Consider the following 18,113-nt stretch of genomic DNA (forward strand, 5'->3'; position numbering starts at 1 on the left):
TATTCATTGTCATCTCCCTGTTTTCTTATTTATTTTTGTCTGCTTTTGTGTGATTATCCACATTGATTGTCCACTTATGACATACAGAGTCAAGCTTTTTTGCTTTGACGAAGTCCATTTATTACTTATAGGATTTATTTTTCTATTTTCGTCACTATTATATTTTTGCAAATCACTTTTACAATGATAGTTCATTCTTTGAATTGTGATACTATGCAATGGTAATGATGAAAAAATGCAAGTTTAACAAAAGTAAATGACAAATGTAAACGTAATGAAATAGGACAATAAAATACATTAATTAAGATAGAGGATTAATTCCATAACTAACTCCATGTTAACCAGTATGAACTAAGGCAGTCCTTGAAGTTCATACACTGCTCTAAAAAACATGAAAAGTCAGAAATTCTATGTAAATGACAATTAATTTTACATTTCAGATTTTTAAATGATCTGTGCGTAAAATGATTACATTGCTTTTTCTTCTGAATCTGTCAAATGTTTTAGAAGCTACTGAGAGATTTTTAGTGAAAATTCTTTGATCACTTATTGAGAAATGCCATGGGGGGGATGGAGAGCTGAATTGTTCTGCAGAGCAGAGTGAGAATTTGGAGTTCTCAGGGCCAATATAGAAGGAAGACAGTGAAGCAGAGATGGAAAAGCAACCCAAAGGGTTGGCTCATGAGAGAAGATTATAAGTCAGCCTCATTTACCTAGACAGATCAAATGAAATGTTGGCAAACTGAATCCAGCATTGATCGAGCTAGAAGCATTAAAAGAGATTAGCAAATTTATTACTGTAACCTACTATATTAATAAATAAAAGACTATATGATAATAAGAATAGAAATATTGATAAAAATCAATACTCATTCAAAATGAAACTCTTAAACCAGAAGTGAACAGGAATTTCCATAACTTGATAAGGGAAGTATCTTATAAGAATCCCATAGTCATCATGATAATAGTGAAATATTAGATGCATATTCTTTAAAACCAAGAACAAAAGAAATATGGTCACTATTATAGCATCAATTCAGCATTGTCCTGAAAGTCCTGGCCAGTTTAATAAGACAGGAAAAATAAACAAGTGGTATAAGAATCATAAAGAAAGAAGCAATTTCCTCATTATTTGCAGATGATATAACTGTTTGAATAATAATTGTTAAGGAGTTCTGCAAGGTTGCTGAATGCAAAACCAATATACATAAATTTAATAACATCAATTTATTTTAGCAATAGAAATATTCAAAAGAGTAACAAAATGGTAATGTATCTAGAGACAAGATACGTAAGAATTTTACAGAAGATGTCAACTCTTATGGAAGAATATAAAAGAAAGCTTATATAAATTGGGAGATACAGTTATATATGTTATAAAAGTGGCAATTTTTCCTGTAGAGTAAAGTCGCTCAGTCATGTCTGACTTTTTGTGACCCCATGGACAGTAGCCTACCAGGCTCCTCCATCCATAGCATTTTCCAGGCAAGAGTACTGGAGTGGGTTGCCATTTCCTTTTCCAGGGGGCCTTCCCAACCCAGGGATTGAACCTGGGTCTTCTGCGTTGCAGGCAGACACTTTACCATCTGAGCTACCAGGGAATCCCTGTGGTAACAGATAAATTCAATGCACTTACAAATGAAGTTTTAAGAGTTGTAAGAAAAGAGCTTGAAAATCTGACCCTTAAATTGATATGGAAAAGTAAAGAAAGGGGAAGAACCAAGATAATTTTTACAAAAACAAGTAAGGAGGGGTCAAATGATCAACCAGATTAAATCCTACCATAAAGCATTTAGATTATGTGGTGTTGACTTAAGGAGTGACAAACAGATCAGTCAGAGAGACAGACTTGAGTGTGCATGGGAATTGGGTGTATGACAGAGGTGGTAGGAGGAATCACTGGAGAAATGATAACCTACTAAGAATGGTGCTGGAATAATCTTTATGGGAAAATATTAGAAGCCTATCACATATCTCACACACGCACACACATGCATCTGAGGGAATGAATTATCTAAATACAGAAGAAATATGATGACTTTAAGAAGGAAATACAGGTGAATACAGTACAGAATATTGTATAGCAGTACAAATTATGATATGGATACATACATACATACAAAGTGCTATTTAAAAATTTTTTTCTTCCCTAGAAATTATATGATTTTGGCTTGTTTTTTTTTTTCCATCTAAGAGTTCTCCAAGAAAGGTTTTTAAAATTATCAAATGGAGGGATCATTTTTTCCCCCTGATTTTGTTATTATTTTCTCATTTTATTGCAGTGTGATCAGAGAATACTTTCTTTATTATTTATACTTTTTGGACCTTGTCTAGATTTTTTTGTTTAATATTTGGCCAATTTATACAGTTATTTTTCAAGGAATATAGTTTGAAATATATTAATTAGATCTATCTTATTAATTATGCTACTCTGGTTATCTGTATCCCTACATAGTTTTTTATATATTTGATCTGTCATAGGGCTGAAAGAAATTAATTACACTTCCCTATCCCCTACAAGTTTGGCCTCAGGTCAAATAACAAGGAGGGAACACAGACCTGCCCTTCAACAGAAAATTAGATTAAAGATTTACTGAGCATAGAATACAGTTTTGCCAAGAGAATGCACTGGTCATAGCAAACACCCTCTTCCAACAACACAAGAGAAGACTCTACACATGGACATCACCAGATGGTCAACACCAAAATCAGATTGATTATATTCTTTGCAGCCAAAGATGGAGAAGCTCTATACAGTCAGCAAAAACAAGACCGGGAGCTGACTGTGGCTCAGATCGTGAACTCCTTATTGCCAAATTCAGACTTAAATTTCCCTACTTGAAGAAAGTAGGGAAAACCACTAGACCATTCAGGTATGACCTTGATCAAATCCCTTATGATTATACAGTGGAAGTGACAAATAGATTTAAGGGACTGGATCTGATAGATAGAGTGCCTGATGAACTATGGACGGAGGTTCGTGGCATTGTACAGGGGACAGGGATCAAGACCATCCCCATGGAAAAGAAATACCAAAAAGCAAAATGGCTTTCTGGGGAGGGCTTACAGATAGCTATGAAAAGAAGAGAAGCAAAAAACAAAGGAGAAAAGGAAAGATATAAGCATCTGAATACAGAGTTCCAAAGAATAGCAAGAAAAGATAAGAAAGACTTCCTCAGCAATCAATGCAAAGAAATAGAGGAAAGAAACAGAATGGGAAAGACTAGAGATCTCTTCAAGAAAATTAGAGATACCAAGGGAACATTTCATGCAAAGATGGGCTCGATAAAGGACAGAAATGGTATGGACCTAACAGAAGCAGAAGATATCAAGAAGAGGTGGCAAGAATACACAGAAGAACTGTACAAAAAAGATCTTCACGACCAAGATAACCACAATGGTGTGATCACTGACCTAGAGCCAGACATCCTGGAATGTGAAGTCAAGTGGGCCTTAGAAAGCATCACTACGAACAAAGCTAGTGGAGGTGATGGAATTCCAGTTGAGCTATTTCAAATCCTGAAAGATGATTCTGTGAAAGTGCTGCACTCAATATGCCAGCAAATTTGGAAAACTCAGCAGTGGCCACAGGACTGGAAAAGGTCAGTTTTCATTCCAATCCCAAAGAAAGGTAATGCCAAAGAATGCTCAGACTACCGCACAATTGCACTCATCTCACACGCTAGTAAAGTAATGCTCAAAATTCTCCAAGCCAGGCTTCAGCAATACATGAACCATGAACTTCCAGATGTTCAAGCTGGTTTTAGAAAAGGCAGAGGAACCAGAGATCAAATTGCCAACATCCGCTGGATCATGGAAAAAGCAAGAGAGTTCCAGAAAAACATCTATTTCTGCTTTATTGACTATGCCAAAGCCTTTGACTGTGTGGATCACAATAAACTGCGGAAAATTCTGAAAGAGATGGGAATACCAGACCACCTGACCTGCCTCTTGAGAAACCTATAAGCAGGTCAGGAAGCAACAGTTAGAACTGGACATGGAACAACAGACTGGTTCCAAATAGGAAAAGGAGTTCGTCAAGGCTGTATATTGTCACCCTGCTTATTTAACTTATATGCAGAGTACATCATGAGAAATGCTGGACTGGAAGAAACACAAGCTGGAATCAAGATTGCCGGGAGAAATAGCAATAACCTCAGATATGCAGATGACACCACCCTTATGGCAGAAAGTGAAGAGGAACTAAAAAGCCTCTTGATGAAAGTGAAAGAGGAGAGTGAAAAAGTTGGCTTAAAGCTCAACATTCATAAAACTAAGATCATGGCATCTGGTCCCATCACTTCATGGGAAATAGATGGGGAAATAGTGGAAACAGTGTCAGACTTTATTTTGGGGGGCTCCAAAATCACTGCAGATGGTGATTGCAGCCATGAAATTAAAAGACACTTACTCCTTGGAAGGAAAGTTATGACCAACCTAGATAGCATATTCAAAAGCAGAGACATTACTTTGTCAAAAAAAGGTCCATCTAGTCAAGGCTATGGTTTTTCCAGTAGTATGTATGGATGTGAGAGTTGGACTGTGAAGAAAGCTGAGCGCCGAAGAATTGATGCTTTTGAACTGTGGTGTTGGAGAAGACTCTTGAGAGTCCCTTGGACTGCAAGGAGATCCAACCAGTCCATTCTAAAGGAGATCAGTCCTGGGTGTTTTTTGGAAGGAACGATGCTAAAGCTGAAACTCCAATACTTAGGCCACCTCATGCAAAGAGTCGACTCATTGGAAAAGACTCTGATGCTGGGAGGGATTGAGGGCAGGAGGAGAAGGGGGCGAGAGAGGATGAGATGGCTGGTTGGCATCACTGACTTGATGGACGTGAGTTTGGGTGAACACCAGGAGTTGGTGATGGACAGGGAGGCCTGGTGTGTTGCTCTTCATGGGGTCACAAAGAGTCGGACTGAGTGACAGAACTGAACTGAGCATGGCCCCACCCATCAGAAAAAGTCCCAGTTTCCCCCTCAAGTCAGTCTCTTTCATCAGGAAGCCTCCATAAGCCTCTTATCCTTCTCCATCAGAAGGCAAACAGAATGAAAACCACAATCACAGAAAACTGACCAATCTGATCACGTGGATCACAGCCTTGTCTAACTCAATGAAACTATGAGGCATGCCGTGTAGGGCCACCCAAGATGGACAGGTCATGGTGGAGAGTTCTGACAAAACATGGTCCACTGGAGAAGGGAATGGCAAATCACTTCACTGTTCTTGCCTTGAGAACTCCATGAACAGTATGAAAAGGCAAAAATATAGGACACTGAAAGATGAACTCCCCAGGTCGGTAGGTGCCCAATATGCTACTAAAGATCAGTGGAGAAATAACTACAGAAAGAATGAAGAGACGGAGCCAAAGTAAAAACAACACATAGTTGTGGATGTGACTGGTGATGGAAGTAAAGCCCGATGCTGTAAAGAGCAATATTGCATAGGGACCTGGAATGCTAGGTCCATAAATCAAGGCAAATTGGAAGTGGTCAGACAGGAGATGGCAAGAGTGAATATCAACATTTTAGGAATCAGCGAACTAAAATAGACTGGAATGGGTGAATTTAACTCAGATGACCATTATATGTACTACTGTGGGCAAGAATCCCTGAGAAGAAATGGAGTAGCCATCATAGTTAACAAGAGTCCGAAATGCAGTATTTGGATGCAATCTCAAAAAGGACAGAATGATCTCTGTTCGTTTCCAAGGCAAAACATTCAGCAGTACAGTAACCCAAGTCTATTCCCCAACCAGTAATGCTGAAGAAGCTGAAGTTGAATGGTTCCTTGAAGACCTACAAGGCCTTCTAGAACTAATACCCAAAAAAGATGTCCTTTTCATTATTGGGGACGGGAATGCAAAAGTAGGAAGTCAAGAAATACCTGGAGTAGCAGGCAAATTTGGCTTTGGAGTACGGAATGAAGCAGGGCAAAGGCTAATAGAGTTTTGCCAAGAGAACGCACTGGTCATATCAAACACCCTCTTCCAAAAACACAAGACTCTACACATGGACATCATCAGGTGGTCAATACTGAAATCAGGTTGATTATATTCTTTGCAGCCAAAGATGGAGAAGCTCTCTACATCAGCAAAAACAAGACTGGGAGCTGACTGTGGCTCAGATCATGAACTCCTTATTGCCAAATTCAGACTTAAATTTCACTATTTGAAGAAAGTAGGGAAAACCACTAGACCATTCAGGTATGACCTTGATCAAATCCCTTATGATTATACAGTGGAAGTGACAAATAGATTCAAGGGATTAGATCTGATAGATAACCTGAAGAACTATGGACAGAGGTTTGTGACATTGTATAGGAGGCAGTGATCAAGACCATCCCCAAGAAAAACAAATGCAAAAAGGCAAAATGGTTGTCTGAGGAGGCCTTAGAAATAGCTTTGAAAAGAAGAGAAGTGAAAAGCAAAGGAGAAAAGAAAAAATATGCACATTTGAATGCAGAGTTTCCAAGAATAGCAAGGAGAGATAAGAAAGCCCTCCTCAGTGATCACTGCAAAGAAAAAGAGGAAAGAAACAGAATGGGAAAGACTAGAGATCTCTTCAAGAAAATTAGAGATACCAAGGGAACATTTCATGCAAAGATGGGCTCGATAAAGGACAGAAATGGTATGGACCTAACAGAAGCAGCAGATATTAAGAAGAGGTGGCAAGAATACACAGAAGAACTAGACAAAAAAGATCTTCACTACCAAGATAATCACGATGGTGTGATCACTCACCTACAGCCAGACATCCTAGAATGTGAAGTCAAGTGGGTCTTAGGAAACACTACTACGAACAAAGCTAGTGGAGGTGATGGAATTCCAGTTGAGCTATTTCAAATCCTGAAAGATGATTCTGTGAAAGTGCTGCACTCAATATGCCAGCAAATTTGGAAAACTCAGCAGTGGCCACAGGACTGGAAAAGGTCAGTTTTCATTCCAATCCCAAAGAAAGGCAATGCCAAAGAATGCTCAAACTACCACACAATTGCAGTCATCTCACATTAGCAAAGTACTGCTCAAAATTCTCCAAGCCAGGCTTCAGCAATACGTGAACCATGAACTTCCAGATGTTCAAGCTGGACTTATTTAGAAAAGGCAGAGGAACCAGAAATCAAATTGCCGATATCTGCTGGATCATCGTAAATCAAGAGAATACCAGAAAAACATCTACTTCTGCTTTATTGACTATGCCAAAGCCTTTGACTGTGTGGATCACAATAAACTGTGGAAAATACATAAAGAGATGGGGATACCAGACCACCTGACCTGCCTCCTGAGAAATCTGTATGCAGGTCAAGAAGCAACAGTTAGAACTGGATGTGGAACAACAGACTGGCTCCAAATTTGGAAAGGAGTACATCAAGGCTGTATATTGTCACCCTGCTTATTTAACTTATATGCAGAGTACATCATGAGAAATGCTGGTCTGGATGAAGCACAAGCTGGAATCAAGATTGCCGGGAGAAATATCAATAACCTCAGATATGCAGATAACACCACCCTTATGGCAGCAAGTGAAGAAGAAGTAAAGAGCTTTTGATAAAAGTGAAAGAGGAGAGTGAAAAAGTTGGCTTAAAGCTCAACATTCATAAAACTAAGATCATGGCATCTGGTCCCACCACTTCATGGCAAACTTCATTGTTTCTGTGGGGAAACAATGGAAACAGAGACTTCATTTTTGGGGGCTCCAAAATCACTACAGATGGTGACTGCAGCCAAGCATATTAAAAGCAGAGACATTACTCTGTGGACAAAGGTCTGTCTAGTCAAAGCTATGGTTTTTCCAGTAGTCATGTAGGGATGTGAGTGTTGGACTATAAAGAAAGCTATGGGATGAAGAATTGATGCTTTTGAACTGTGGTGTTGAGAGGACTCTTGAAAGTCCCTTGAACTGCAAGGAGATCCAACCAGTCAATCCTAAAGGAAATCAGTCCTGAATATTCATTGGAAGGACTGATGCTGAAGCTGAAACTCCAATACTTTGGCCACCTGATGCGAAGAAGTAACTCATTTGAAAAGACCCTGATTCTGGGAAAGATGAAGGCAGGAGAAGGGGATGACAGAGGATGAGATGGTTGGATGGCATCACTGACTCAATGGACATGAGTTTGAGTAAACTCTGGGAGTTGGTGATGGACAGGGAGGCCTGGCATGCTGCAGTCCCTCGGGTCACAAAGAGTCGGACATGACCGAACGACTGAACTGGAACTGGAATCCCCTACAATGTGGATTTTGTGTTTGTTTGTTTGGCAGCTCTGCACTGCATGTGTGATCTTAGTTCCCTGAACAGGGATCAAACCCATACCCCCCTGCAGTGGAAGCATGTAATCCTCACCACTGGACCACCAGGGAATGCCCCTTCCAATGTTCTTGTCTATTTACCCTAATACTCTTATAATTTTTGATTTACGAACATTGTTGCCACATTATTTGTTGCAAAAATATACATTATTGTTTATGGATTATTTAGCATTATGTAGAAGGCAATGGCACCCCACTCCAGTGTTCTTGCCTGGAGAATCCCAGGGACGGGGGAGCCTGGTGGGCTTCTGTCTATGGGGTCGCACAGAGTCAGACACGACTGAAGCGACTTAGCAGCAGCAGCAGCAGCAGCAGGGTCATTTTTATCCTGTTTATTAAGTTTGGGGCTAAATTAAACCTTCTCTGATATTAAGATCTTGCTTCCTGTTCTACCTACCTTCACTATATCTTTGCCCATTTTTTAATTTTGACCTTTCTGTGTCATTTTGAGTGGTATATTTTTAGTCAGCATAGAATTCAGTACTGCTTTGTTATATAATATGACTTTTTTAAACAGATGAGTCAAATACATTTATATTTCTTGACATGATAGATTTGATCTCAGTTTACTTATATTACTTTGTTACATTTTTAATAGTTTTTAAAATATTTCATTGTCTGATGTGTTTTATTTGCTTTATTTTTCTGTATGATTCTGAATTTAGAAGTTTTTATTTCAGTTCTAGTACTTGCTTGAAAATATACATTTATAATTATAATAAAGCTATACAATACATTGCCTTTACTATGTTCTCTCATTAATTCTCTTTCCCTTCCTTTTTATCCATCATCTGACTGTAGTTAATAACATTTTTTTCCTGCTTACTTTTGCACTGTTTAATATAGTTATTTTTCATTCCTATGTATCAACTTTAAAGAATGCTCTTTAATTTCTTGCTGTTAGAAAAACAACAAGTGAACATTCTCTGCTCCCATGTTCTTCCCTCATTCCAGTCTCAGTTTTTGCCACCTGTACCACATCAACATTTTCAGGGCTCTGGCGTTTTAGAGGGTAAAATGCCTTGGTCTTCATTTTTATCCTTCTCTGCAGGCACTGTCATTTAACAAGCCCTGGTCTGCTGAGTCATTCACCGTCCTCCATCCACTTTTGGTTTCCTGAGAGTGTTTTGACATCTTTTGTCCTCTGTGCTTTCTTTTCTACTTCTTTTTGTTCTTGTACATTTATACTGTTCCCATGCTGTCATTCCATTGGCATTTTCAGGGGGCTGGGGTAAAACATATTCATGCTATCGTCCACATTTATCCAGAATCCCCAAATAACTCTTACTTTTGATAGAAAATGCTTTTGCATTAAAAGTTAAAAAGGATAGAAATTTTACATGCTATAATGCTATGTCATCTCTGTATATGTGTATATATACTTTATATAAAGAGAAAGAATAAACTAAAATTCTAACAGCAATTTATCTACCAAACTACTATCTTCTGACTATTTTTCAGTATTCTGCATTTAATGCAACAGTCATTTATTTTAAATTTATTTTGTTTGAAAGCTTTTCATTATGATATGTGTCTGACTCGTTGCGACCCCATGCTCTGTCGCCCTCCAGGCTCCTTTGTCCATGGGATTTCCCAGACACCAATACTGGTGTGGGTTGACATTTCCTACTTGAGGGGATCTTCCTGACCAAGACATCAAACCCAAGTCTCTTGTGTCTCCTGCACTGGCAGGTGAATTCTTTACCACTATGCCACCTGGGAAGCCCAATATGTAACATACAGAATGAAAACGCACATGAAATATAAATTAGCTGTAAAATGAATGCTTGTGTATCTGTCAGCTTAGGCTGCCACAAGAAAATACTATAGATCGAATGGTTAAATGACAAATATTTATTTTCTCACAGTTCAAGGGGCTGGTGCCAGTGTGGTCAGGTGAGAGTCCTCTTCCTGACTTGCTAATGGAAATTTCTTACTGTGTCTTCACATGGTAGAGAGGGCTGTGGTATCCACTCCTCTCTTACAAAGGTACCAGGGTCAAAGCTCTGCCGTTATAACCTCATTTAACCTTTATCACTTCCTTAAAGGCCCCTTCTCCTTTATAGGCACATGGCGGGGGCAATTAGGGCTTCAATATATGAATGCGGGTGGCGGACACTTCAGTCCATAGCAGCTTATGACAACTATTCATGTCACAAAACGGAACATTTTGAACACCCACAAGTTCCCTCCCTCTTCTGCCCTAGGGGTTACTACTACCCTAACTTTTGGTACTGTTTTCTTGTGTTTTTAGTTTATATTTTTATCTCCTGAGTACACATCCAACGTAGTTAACTTGTGCTTGTTTTTGAATTTTGTATAAATGGAATCATATTTTTGAATCTTTTGTGTCTGGCTTTTTTTGTTCAATATTATGTTCTTAAGACCCTGATGCTGGGAAAGATTGAAGAAAGGAGGAGAAGGGGACGACAGAGGATGGGATGGTTGGATGGCATCACCAACTCAATGGTCACGAGTCTGAGCAAGCTCCAGAAGTTGGTGATGGACCAGGAAGCCTGGCAGGCTGTAGTCCATGGGGTCGCAGAGTCAGACAAGACTGAGCGAGTGAATTGACGGATGTTCTTAAGACTGTTGTATGGAATTATAATTTATTCATATCCATTGCTATACATTATCCCCTTTTAAGAAAATAACAGAGATAATTAATACATTAAAAATTATATATGGCACTTCCCTGACAGTCTAGTGGTTAAGACTTTGCCTTCCAGTGCCAGGGGTGAATGTTCAATCCCTGGTCAGGGAACTAAGAGCTTGTGGCCAAAAAATGAAAACATAAAACAGAAGCAATATTGTTACAAATTTAGTAGACTTTAAAAAAAGTGGTCCACATTAAAAAAATGTATAGACATTTTGGTCATTTCCAATTTTTGATTTTTGTGGGGAATGTTCATGAACGTTCTTGCAGCTGTATCCTGGTGTCATAAGTACATATTTCTGTTATGTGTTTTCACCTTTATTTGCTATATTCACTGCCATCCAAAGGGGTTGTACAAATTTACATTCCCACCAGCAAGATAGGAGTTTCTGCTGCTCCATATCTTTCTCAATATTTGGTACAGTCACAATTTAGAATCTCTCTGTATGATTTTATTTTATTCACAACTCCTTGATTAAGAAAAAGGTTAAGAATATTTTCATATGCTTACTGACCATTTTGGATTTCTACTTTTATGAAATATCTACTTTATCTTCTCATTTTTCCAGTTGGTTGCTCTGACATGTTTCTAATTGATTTGTAAGGGCACATTATTCTGGATATAAACACTTTTGAGGTATATGTGTTGCATCTTCTACTTACTAGGCTTGTTTTTTCACTTTCATAAAGTTGTCTTCTGATGAACATAAATTCTTTAACATCCTAAAACGTATCTGTTTTTTTCCTCTGTGGCTAGTGAGCCTTGTATTACATGTAGTAAATCTTTCCCTAACCTGAAGCCATGAAGACTTCTCTGTGGTTTTGTTTTTGCTTCTTTGGGGGTTTTCTCAACCTTCTAAAAGCTTGATGTCTTTGTCTTTCACAAAGAAATTTAGACCTTAATCCACCTAGAATTGATTCTTGTATTTGGTGTAGAGAAACTCCAGTACTTTGGCCACCTCATGCGAAGAGTTGACTCATTGGAAAAGACTCTGATGCTGGGAGGGATTGGGGGCAGGAGGAGAAGGGGACGACACAGGATGAGATGGCTGGATGGCATCACTGACTCGATGGACGTGAGTCTGAGTGAACTCCGGGAGTTGGTGATGGACAGGGAGGCCTGGCGTGCTGCGATTCATGGGGTCACAAAGAGTCGGACACGACCGAGCGACTGAACTGAACTGAACTGGATGTTCAATATAATTATTCTGTTGGGATTCCTAATTCCTCATCATCATTTACCAGATGCCCTTTCCCTGCTGTTCTGCAATGCCGTTTTTGTCACCAATTCAAGGTCTGTATGTGCGCTGTTTGTTTATGGGCCAACTATTCTCTTCCACTGGTCTGACTAATCCTATGCCAATGGCACTCTGTTTCAATTATTGGAGCTTTATAGCAAATCTTGATATCCAGTAGAGCCAGTTATTTTCTCCCACCTCATTTTTCTGTCTCAAAAGTGTCTTGGCTGGAATTTGCTCTTTGTATTTTCATATAAATCTTGGAGTCAGTTTGTTAAGTTATATAAAAAAAACTTGTTGGGGGTTTTGATTGGAATCACATTAAATTTAACATTCTGGGGAGTCTTACAGTATTGTGACTCTGAATCTAAGATTACAATATATCTCTCCATTTATTGGGTTTTCTGTAATATTACTTAACATTTTTATAATTTTCTTTGTAGGGATTTTACTCATACTTTGATAATCTTATTTCTTGAAACTTGTTATTTTTAGCTGCCAGTGTAAATGGTATTTTTAAAAACTACTTTATTCTTTGTTGCAATATATAGATATACAATTGATTTATGTGTCAGTTTGTACTTAACTACTTTTCTATATTTCTTATTAATTCTAATAATTTACCTGTAGATTACAAGGGCTATTTTATGTTCATAATTATATTATCTATAAATCATGGCATCTTTGATACTTCTTTTCTTATTCTTATACTTTTTATTTCTTTTTCTTGCTTTACTACACTGATTAGGATCTCCTTTACAAAGCTGCATAAAACTGATGAAAAAGACATCTTTGCTTTTTTCCTTTCTGATCATAAAGAGAAAGCTTGCCATGTTTCACATCAAGTATGATGTTTGCTTCTTTCTTTAAAGTGGTTTCCCTTTATCAGAGTATAGCAATTCCCTTATACTTCTACTTTTCTAAGAGTTTTTAATCATAAACAGATGTCAAACTATATAAAATTCTTTTTAGCATCAATTAAGATGACCACTTGATTTTTCTTCTTCAATTGATAAATAGAAATAGAATTTATTTCCAACTGCAGCATGATTTAATGTTATAGTCAGCAAAAGGCAAAAATCTAAAAGTTGGAAAAAGAGAACACTCTACAGAGCTCCTGTTATTATACCAAAAATATGTTTTTTGGTTATGTTTGAACTGGGTGAGGGGCAACTGTCCTAGATATGTTGGTGCAGGATGTTTTTAGAAAGGCCCCCAAATCTGAAACTACAGATTCCATCATTAACCTAGGGAGATAGAATAATCTCAGGAATATTATAGTCACTTTGAGGTATATGACCCATGATAACTTAAACAGTTTTATTCATGGGTTATTTTTAGAATATGTTGCAGGACCATTTGTTCTTAGCTCTGCCTCATTATGCTCCATCCTCTCTCTCCAAGTAGGACTTCCCTCAGTTTCATTCAGATGTACACCTAGCAGGTAAGTGTCTGTGTGGCAGTGGCAGGGGGAAGCGGAGGCTCATATACCCAGGCCACCCCAGACCAATGAAATCAGACCTTCTGGGGCTTGGACCCAGGTATTAGAATTTTTAAAATCTCCCCAGGGAGAACCACTCATCTATTGCTCTTTGAAGCTGAAAATCATACGTGTGTTTATGAAACAGAGTCCGTAGAGAAGAAGATATTTATCCATGGCAAAGTCAGATAGGCAATAGGATTCCACATTACCCAAATGAGACCCAGTAGGATGAATAAGAGAGAGAAGCCACCCAGTGAAGGAAGAGAAAGAGAGGACAGAAAGGAAAGGCACAAGAATGGCAGCAAATCTACTCACTCCATTCTCTCCGGAAGTTCTGTTTGGGTCATGCCCACACAATTGACCAAAATAGTGATGGTTATAAATAAACTGAACCACCTGAGAGGGCTGTGTTAAGGAGAAGCTGAAAGTCACCATGTCTTCCTGAGGTCACCACTGATCACCTTGACACTGAGTTGATTAAATTAATAACTCTTTCGCTAGGATCAACTTTATGGTCTTGTCACATAATAACAGCTAACACTGAGTGCCTACTCTCGCTGAATACTTCGTCCACATTATTTCTAATACAACTAACCTATAGGCGGATATTATTATCTATACATTGGAGCTAAGAAAATAGGCTGACAAAGCTTAAATATTTTTCCAAAGTCATACAGTTACTCAATGATGGTGCTGAGATGTGTCCTCAAATTGTCTGAAAACAACTGAGCAAGATGAAAGGAAACAGAATCCCTTCTCCAAAATGTCCTTCTTCCCTGACACCTGCATTTAACTATGGAGTACGGCTTGAAATTTCATCCTGCAAATGTCTCTTTTTCCCTAAAAGACAAAGAGAATGCAGTTAACCCTCCGTTAACCACGGTTTCATTTTCTGCAGTTTCAGTTACCTGTGGTCAATGGCAGTCTGAAAATAGGCGTGAAATTACCCACCATTCTCAGTTAGCGTGGTGACATCTCAGCCTTCTAACTTCATCTTGCCAGGGATCCCCAACCATCAACATTGTCTGCTTCCGACACCCAACCATTGACATCATTATGGCTCCATGATCCAGGGTCACCCAAAGCAGACGTGCCTCCCTCTGACTTATCATCAGGAAGTCAATAGTAGCCTAATGCTATGTCCCAAGGGCTACATCATTTGCCTCACTTTATGTCATCATTGTAGGTGTTCAATCTCACACCATCACAAGAAGGATGAGTACAGCACAGTACGACATTTTTAGAGAGAGACCACATTCACCTTTTATTACAGTACTTTGTTATAATTTTCCTACTTTCTTACTGTGGTTACTCTTACTGTGTCTAATTTATAAATCAAACTTTATCATAGGTAGGTATGTATAGGAAAAAACACAGAGGGTTCAGTACTATCTGTGGCTTCAGGCACCCCCTGGGGGGTCTTGGAATGTATGTCCTATGGATCAGGGGCAGGGGAGACACCTGTACTCTGAGGAAGTTAGAGATAAGGGGAGGGCCACATGCTTTCATGGGATTAGGGTAGTCAGATTGTGTTTCTAACTTAGCTGAGGTCAGTCACACTGAGGAAGTGGACATCTGGTTAGGAATGGTGGAGGCAGGCACAGGTGGGTAAAATGTTTGCTTAAGGAGAAGATTCCAAACAGGATTAGGCTGTCAAGGAGAACTCTGGTGAGTAAGAGGGAAGAATATTAAAGGCAAAGAAAATATCTTTGTCCCTTTAAAGAATATTAAAGGGGCAAATAAATTGCAAGAAGGGGACAGAGATACTGAACAGGAAGGTGAGTGGATGAGGGTAAATAGATGGGGCAGAAATATTGGTGGCAAAGTCCAAAGATAAATGTCTCCCATTGGACGTTTTTCTGGGGACTAGCAGGGTTCCTAACAGTTACTTCCTAAAGACTAACAACACCTGAAGAGAAGCTTGACCTACAGAGAGCGAGAGAATCACTCTTCTTCCATAATTTCAATTTGAGCAGAAATATCTATAACAATTTTAGTTTTCTGTAAATGCCTTTAATGTACTCTGTTTTACAGTTACTTCGGAACCCATCTATTTTGAAAAAGGAAATTCTACTAATTAAACCACATTTTCCTGTTGACTTGCAATTAAATTAAGAAATGTGTTCATGTGGGGGGAAAATGTTAACCCAAGGATTAAATTAAAATTATATCTCCAACTCCACAAACCTTTAAAAGAATGATGATATATTCTGATAATATTACTTGTGAAAATGTTCACAGCAAATTTGATTAGAATTATAATTTTGGTGAAATATTAGTAATAGGAGATTGAGAATTCCATATCTGGAAGAATATTCTGGGGGCTGGAGCTACCAAGTTCATGAGATTTAAATATATCAATGCAGTCTTTAGTGAGAAAGAGACCCTTAACAGCTTTTCTGTCCAGCTGTGACTCCACCCAGCAATTCATCAAATCTCAAGATAAAAAGAATATTTACTAGTAAATATTGTTATTGGTTCTTTAACGGGATTTTACTTCTAAATAGCTGTTTCTTACTTGCTGCTGCTGCTGCTAAGTCGCTTCAGTTGTGTCTGACTCTGTGCGACCCCATAGACGGCAGCCCATCAGGCTCCGCCATCCCTGGGATTCTCCAGGCAAGAACACTGGAGTGGGTTGCCATTTCCTTCTCCAATGCATGAAAGTGGAAAGTGAAAGTGAAGTCGCTCAGTCGTGTCCGACTCTTAGCGACTGCAGTCCACCAGGCTCCTCCGTCCATGGGATTCTCCAGGCAAGAGCACTGGAGTGGGGTGCCATTGCCTACTTAAATAGATGTAAATCAACCAGAATGGATGAAAAGGAGTTTGCATATTTGCTGTTTTTATTTGTAATTTTTATGTAATTTATGTTTTTAAAAACACCTATATAGAGATGACATACTTAGAGAAAAAATTACTGTAATTCATTTCCATTAACTTCCTACTTCCTTATTGCTGACACTACTCTAAGCAGGATGTAGTCTGGATTTTTTAACTTGCTATATGGCCTTGCACAATTAATTTAACGCCCCAGTATCAGTTTCATCATATATAAGACAGAGATGCTAATTCCTTCTTCAAGGTTCTTGTACCTATGACAGTGTTCATGCTTAGCAAGTATTTAGCAGTGGGAGGCTGTTATTATCAGTAAATACTCTTTCATAGCATTGTGTGCTGTGCTGTGCTAAGTCGCTTCAGTCATGTCCAACTCTGCAACCCCCATGGACTGTAGCCTGCCAGGCTCCTCTATTCATGGGATTCTCCAGGCAAGAACACTGGAATGGGTTGCTGTGCCCTCCTCTAGGGGATTTTCCCAACCCAGAGATTGAACCTGTGTCTCTTATGTCTACTGCATTGGCAGGCAGGTTCTTTACCACTAGCACCACCTGGGAAGCCCTTCCGTAGTATTAGGAAAGTTAAGAATGAATTGGGTTTCCCTAGTGGCTCAGTAGCAAAGAATCACCTGCCAGTGCAGGAGATGTAGGTTCGGTCCTCGGATAGGGAAGATCCCCTGGAGGAGGGCATGGCAACCCAATACAATATCCTTGCCTGGGAAATCCCATGGACAGAGGAGCCTGGTGGGCTACGGTCCATGGGGTCACAAAGAGTTGGACATGACTTAGCAACTAAACAACAACAAGACTGAATTAAGAAAGTTATTCCCACAGGTTGGCCATAAAGGCAAAACACGTAAAGGCTAAATGTAATGGAGTGAGCTACAAGCTCACTGAATGCCAGCCAGCAGTCCAACAAGCTGCCCCAGAGTAGGAGACGAGAGCTCTTTTACTGTCCTCCCTCAACTCAGAGGAGGCTGGCTGCCATCTGCCAGGCCAGTCAAGGCAAGGATGTTCTTGCAAATCAACCTCCTAGGAGCCACAGCTGAATTCCTTATTAGGAGCTTCCAGTTTGGACAGTCACCAGGGAAGAGCCTTAGAAACCAAGCCAAAGTCTCTTGTTTGTCCTAGTTTGGCTTGCCTTGAAAAAAAAAAAAAAAAAAAGAAAACAAAAGCTGGAGACAGCTTCTGAAGCTACCTAAAGCAATTAATATATTACAGACATTTGAGCAGTGTGTTTTGAATCACTACTGCATTCCCCAATGGCATGAACCTCAGACTATTGACATTTTTAACCTGCTGGTAGTTTGGGCGGTAACTAATGCTCTAGACAGTGCCTCATGACCAGTGGGATCCCAGTGAGACAATCTTCGCTCTGCCCATTACAGTCTGTTCTCTTCACCCACTAGGAAGGGCTGCTTTTTTGCCAAATAAGCAGTCACTGTCCAGCATGGTTAGACCACAGAGAACTAACCTACCCCTGTCTCATCTGCCCAAACCATAAAGCCTTCCTGGTTATTATGTTGTGGAAGAGCAGGCCACATATGGTGAGAATGTGCCTGGGTGCCCTTTACAAGTTGTATGTCCACAGGTGGACCCA

At 39.3% G+C, this 18,113-nt stretch overlaps 1 protein-coding gene and 1 non-coding gene across 2 annotated transcripts in view; both read right to left on the reverse strand.

Annotated features, from left to right (window-relative positions):
• The window catches only part of SCN10A (sodium voltage-gated channel alpha subunit 10), a 103,933-nt gene that overhangs the window by 70,674 nt on the left and 15,146 nt on the right, over nt 1-18,113 (reverse strand). The window contains exon 5 of the mRNA XM_055557093.1: nt 13,998-14,078. Coding sequence (XP_055413068.1) covers nt 13,998-14,078 — 81 coding nt within the window. The remainder of the gene's footprint in view (nt 1-13,997; nt 14,079-18,113) is intronic.
• Nucleotides 1,530-1,601, reverse strand: TRNAC-GCA (transfer RNA cysteine (anticodon GCA)). The gene has a single exon. It is a non-coding gene; the product is annotated as a tRNA-Cys (tRNA).

The sequence above is a fragment of the Bubalus kerabau genome, chromosome 20 (assembly GCF_029407905.1).
Source record: "Bubalus kerabau isolate K-KA32 ecotype Philippines breed swamp buffalo chromosome 20, PCC_UOA_SB_1v2, whole genome shotgun sequence".
NCBI classification, from domain to species: domain Eukaryota; kingdom Metazoa; phylum Chordata; class Mammalia; order Artiodactyla; family Bovidae; genus Bubalus; species Bubalus kerabau.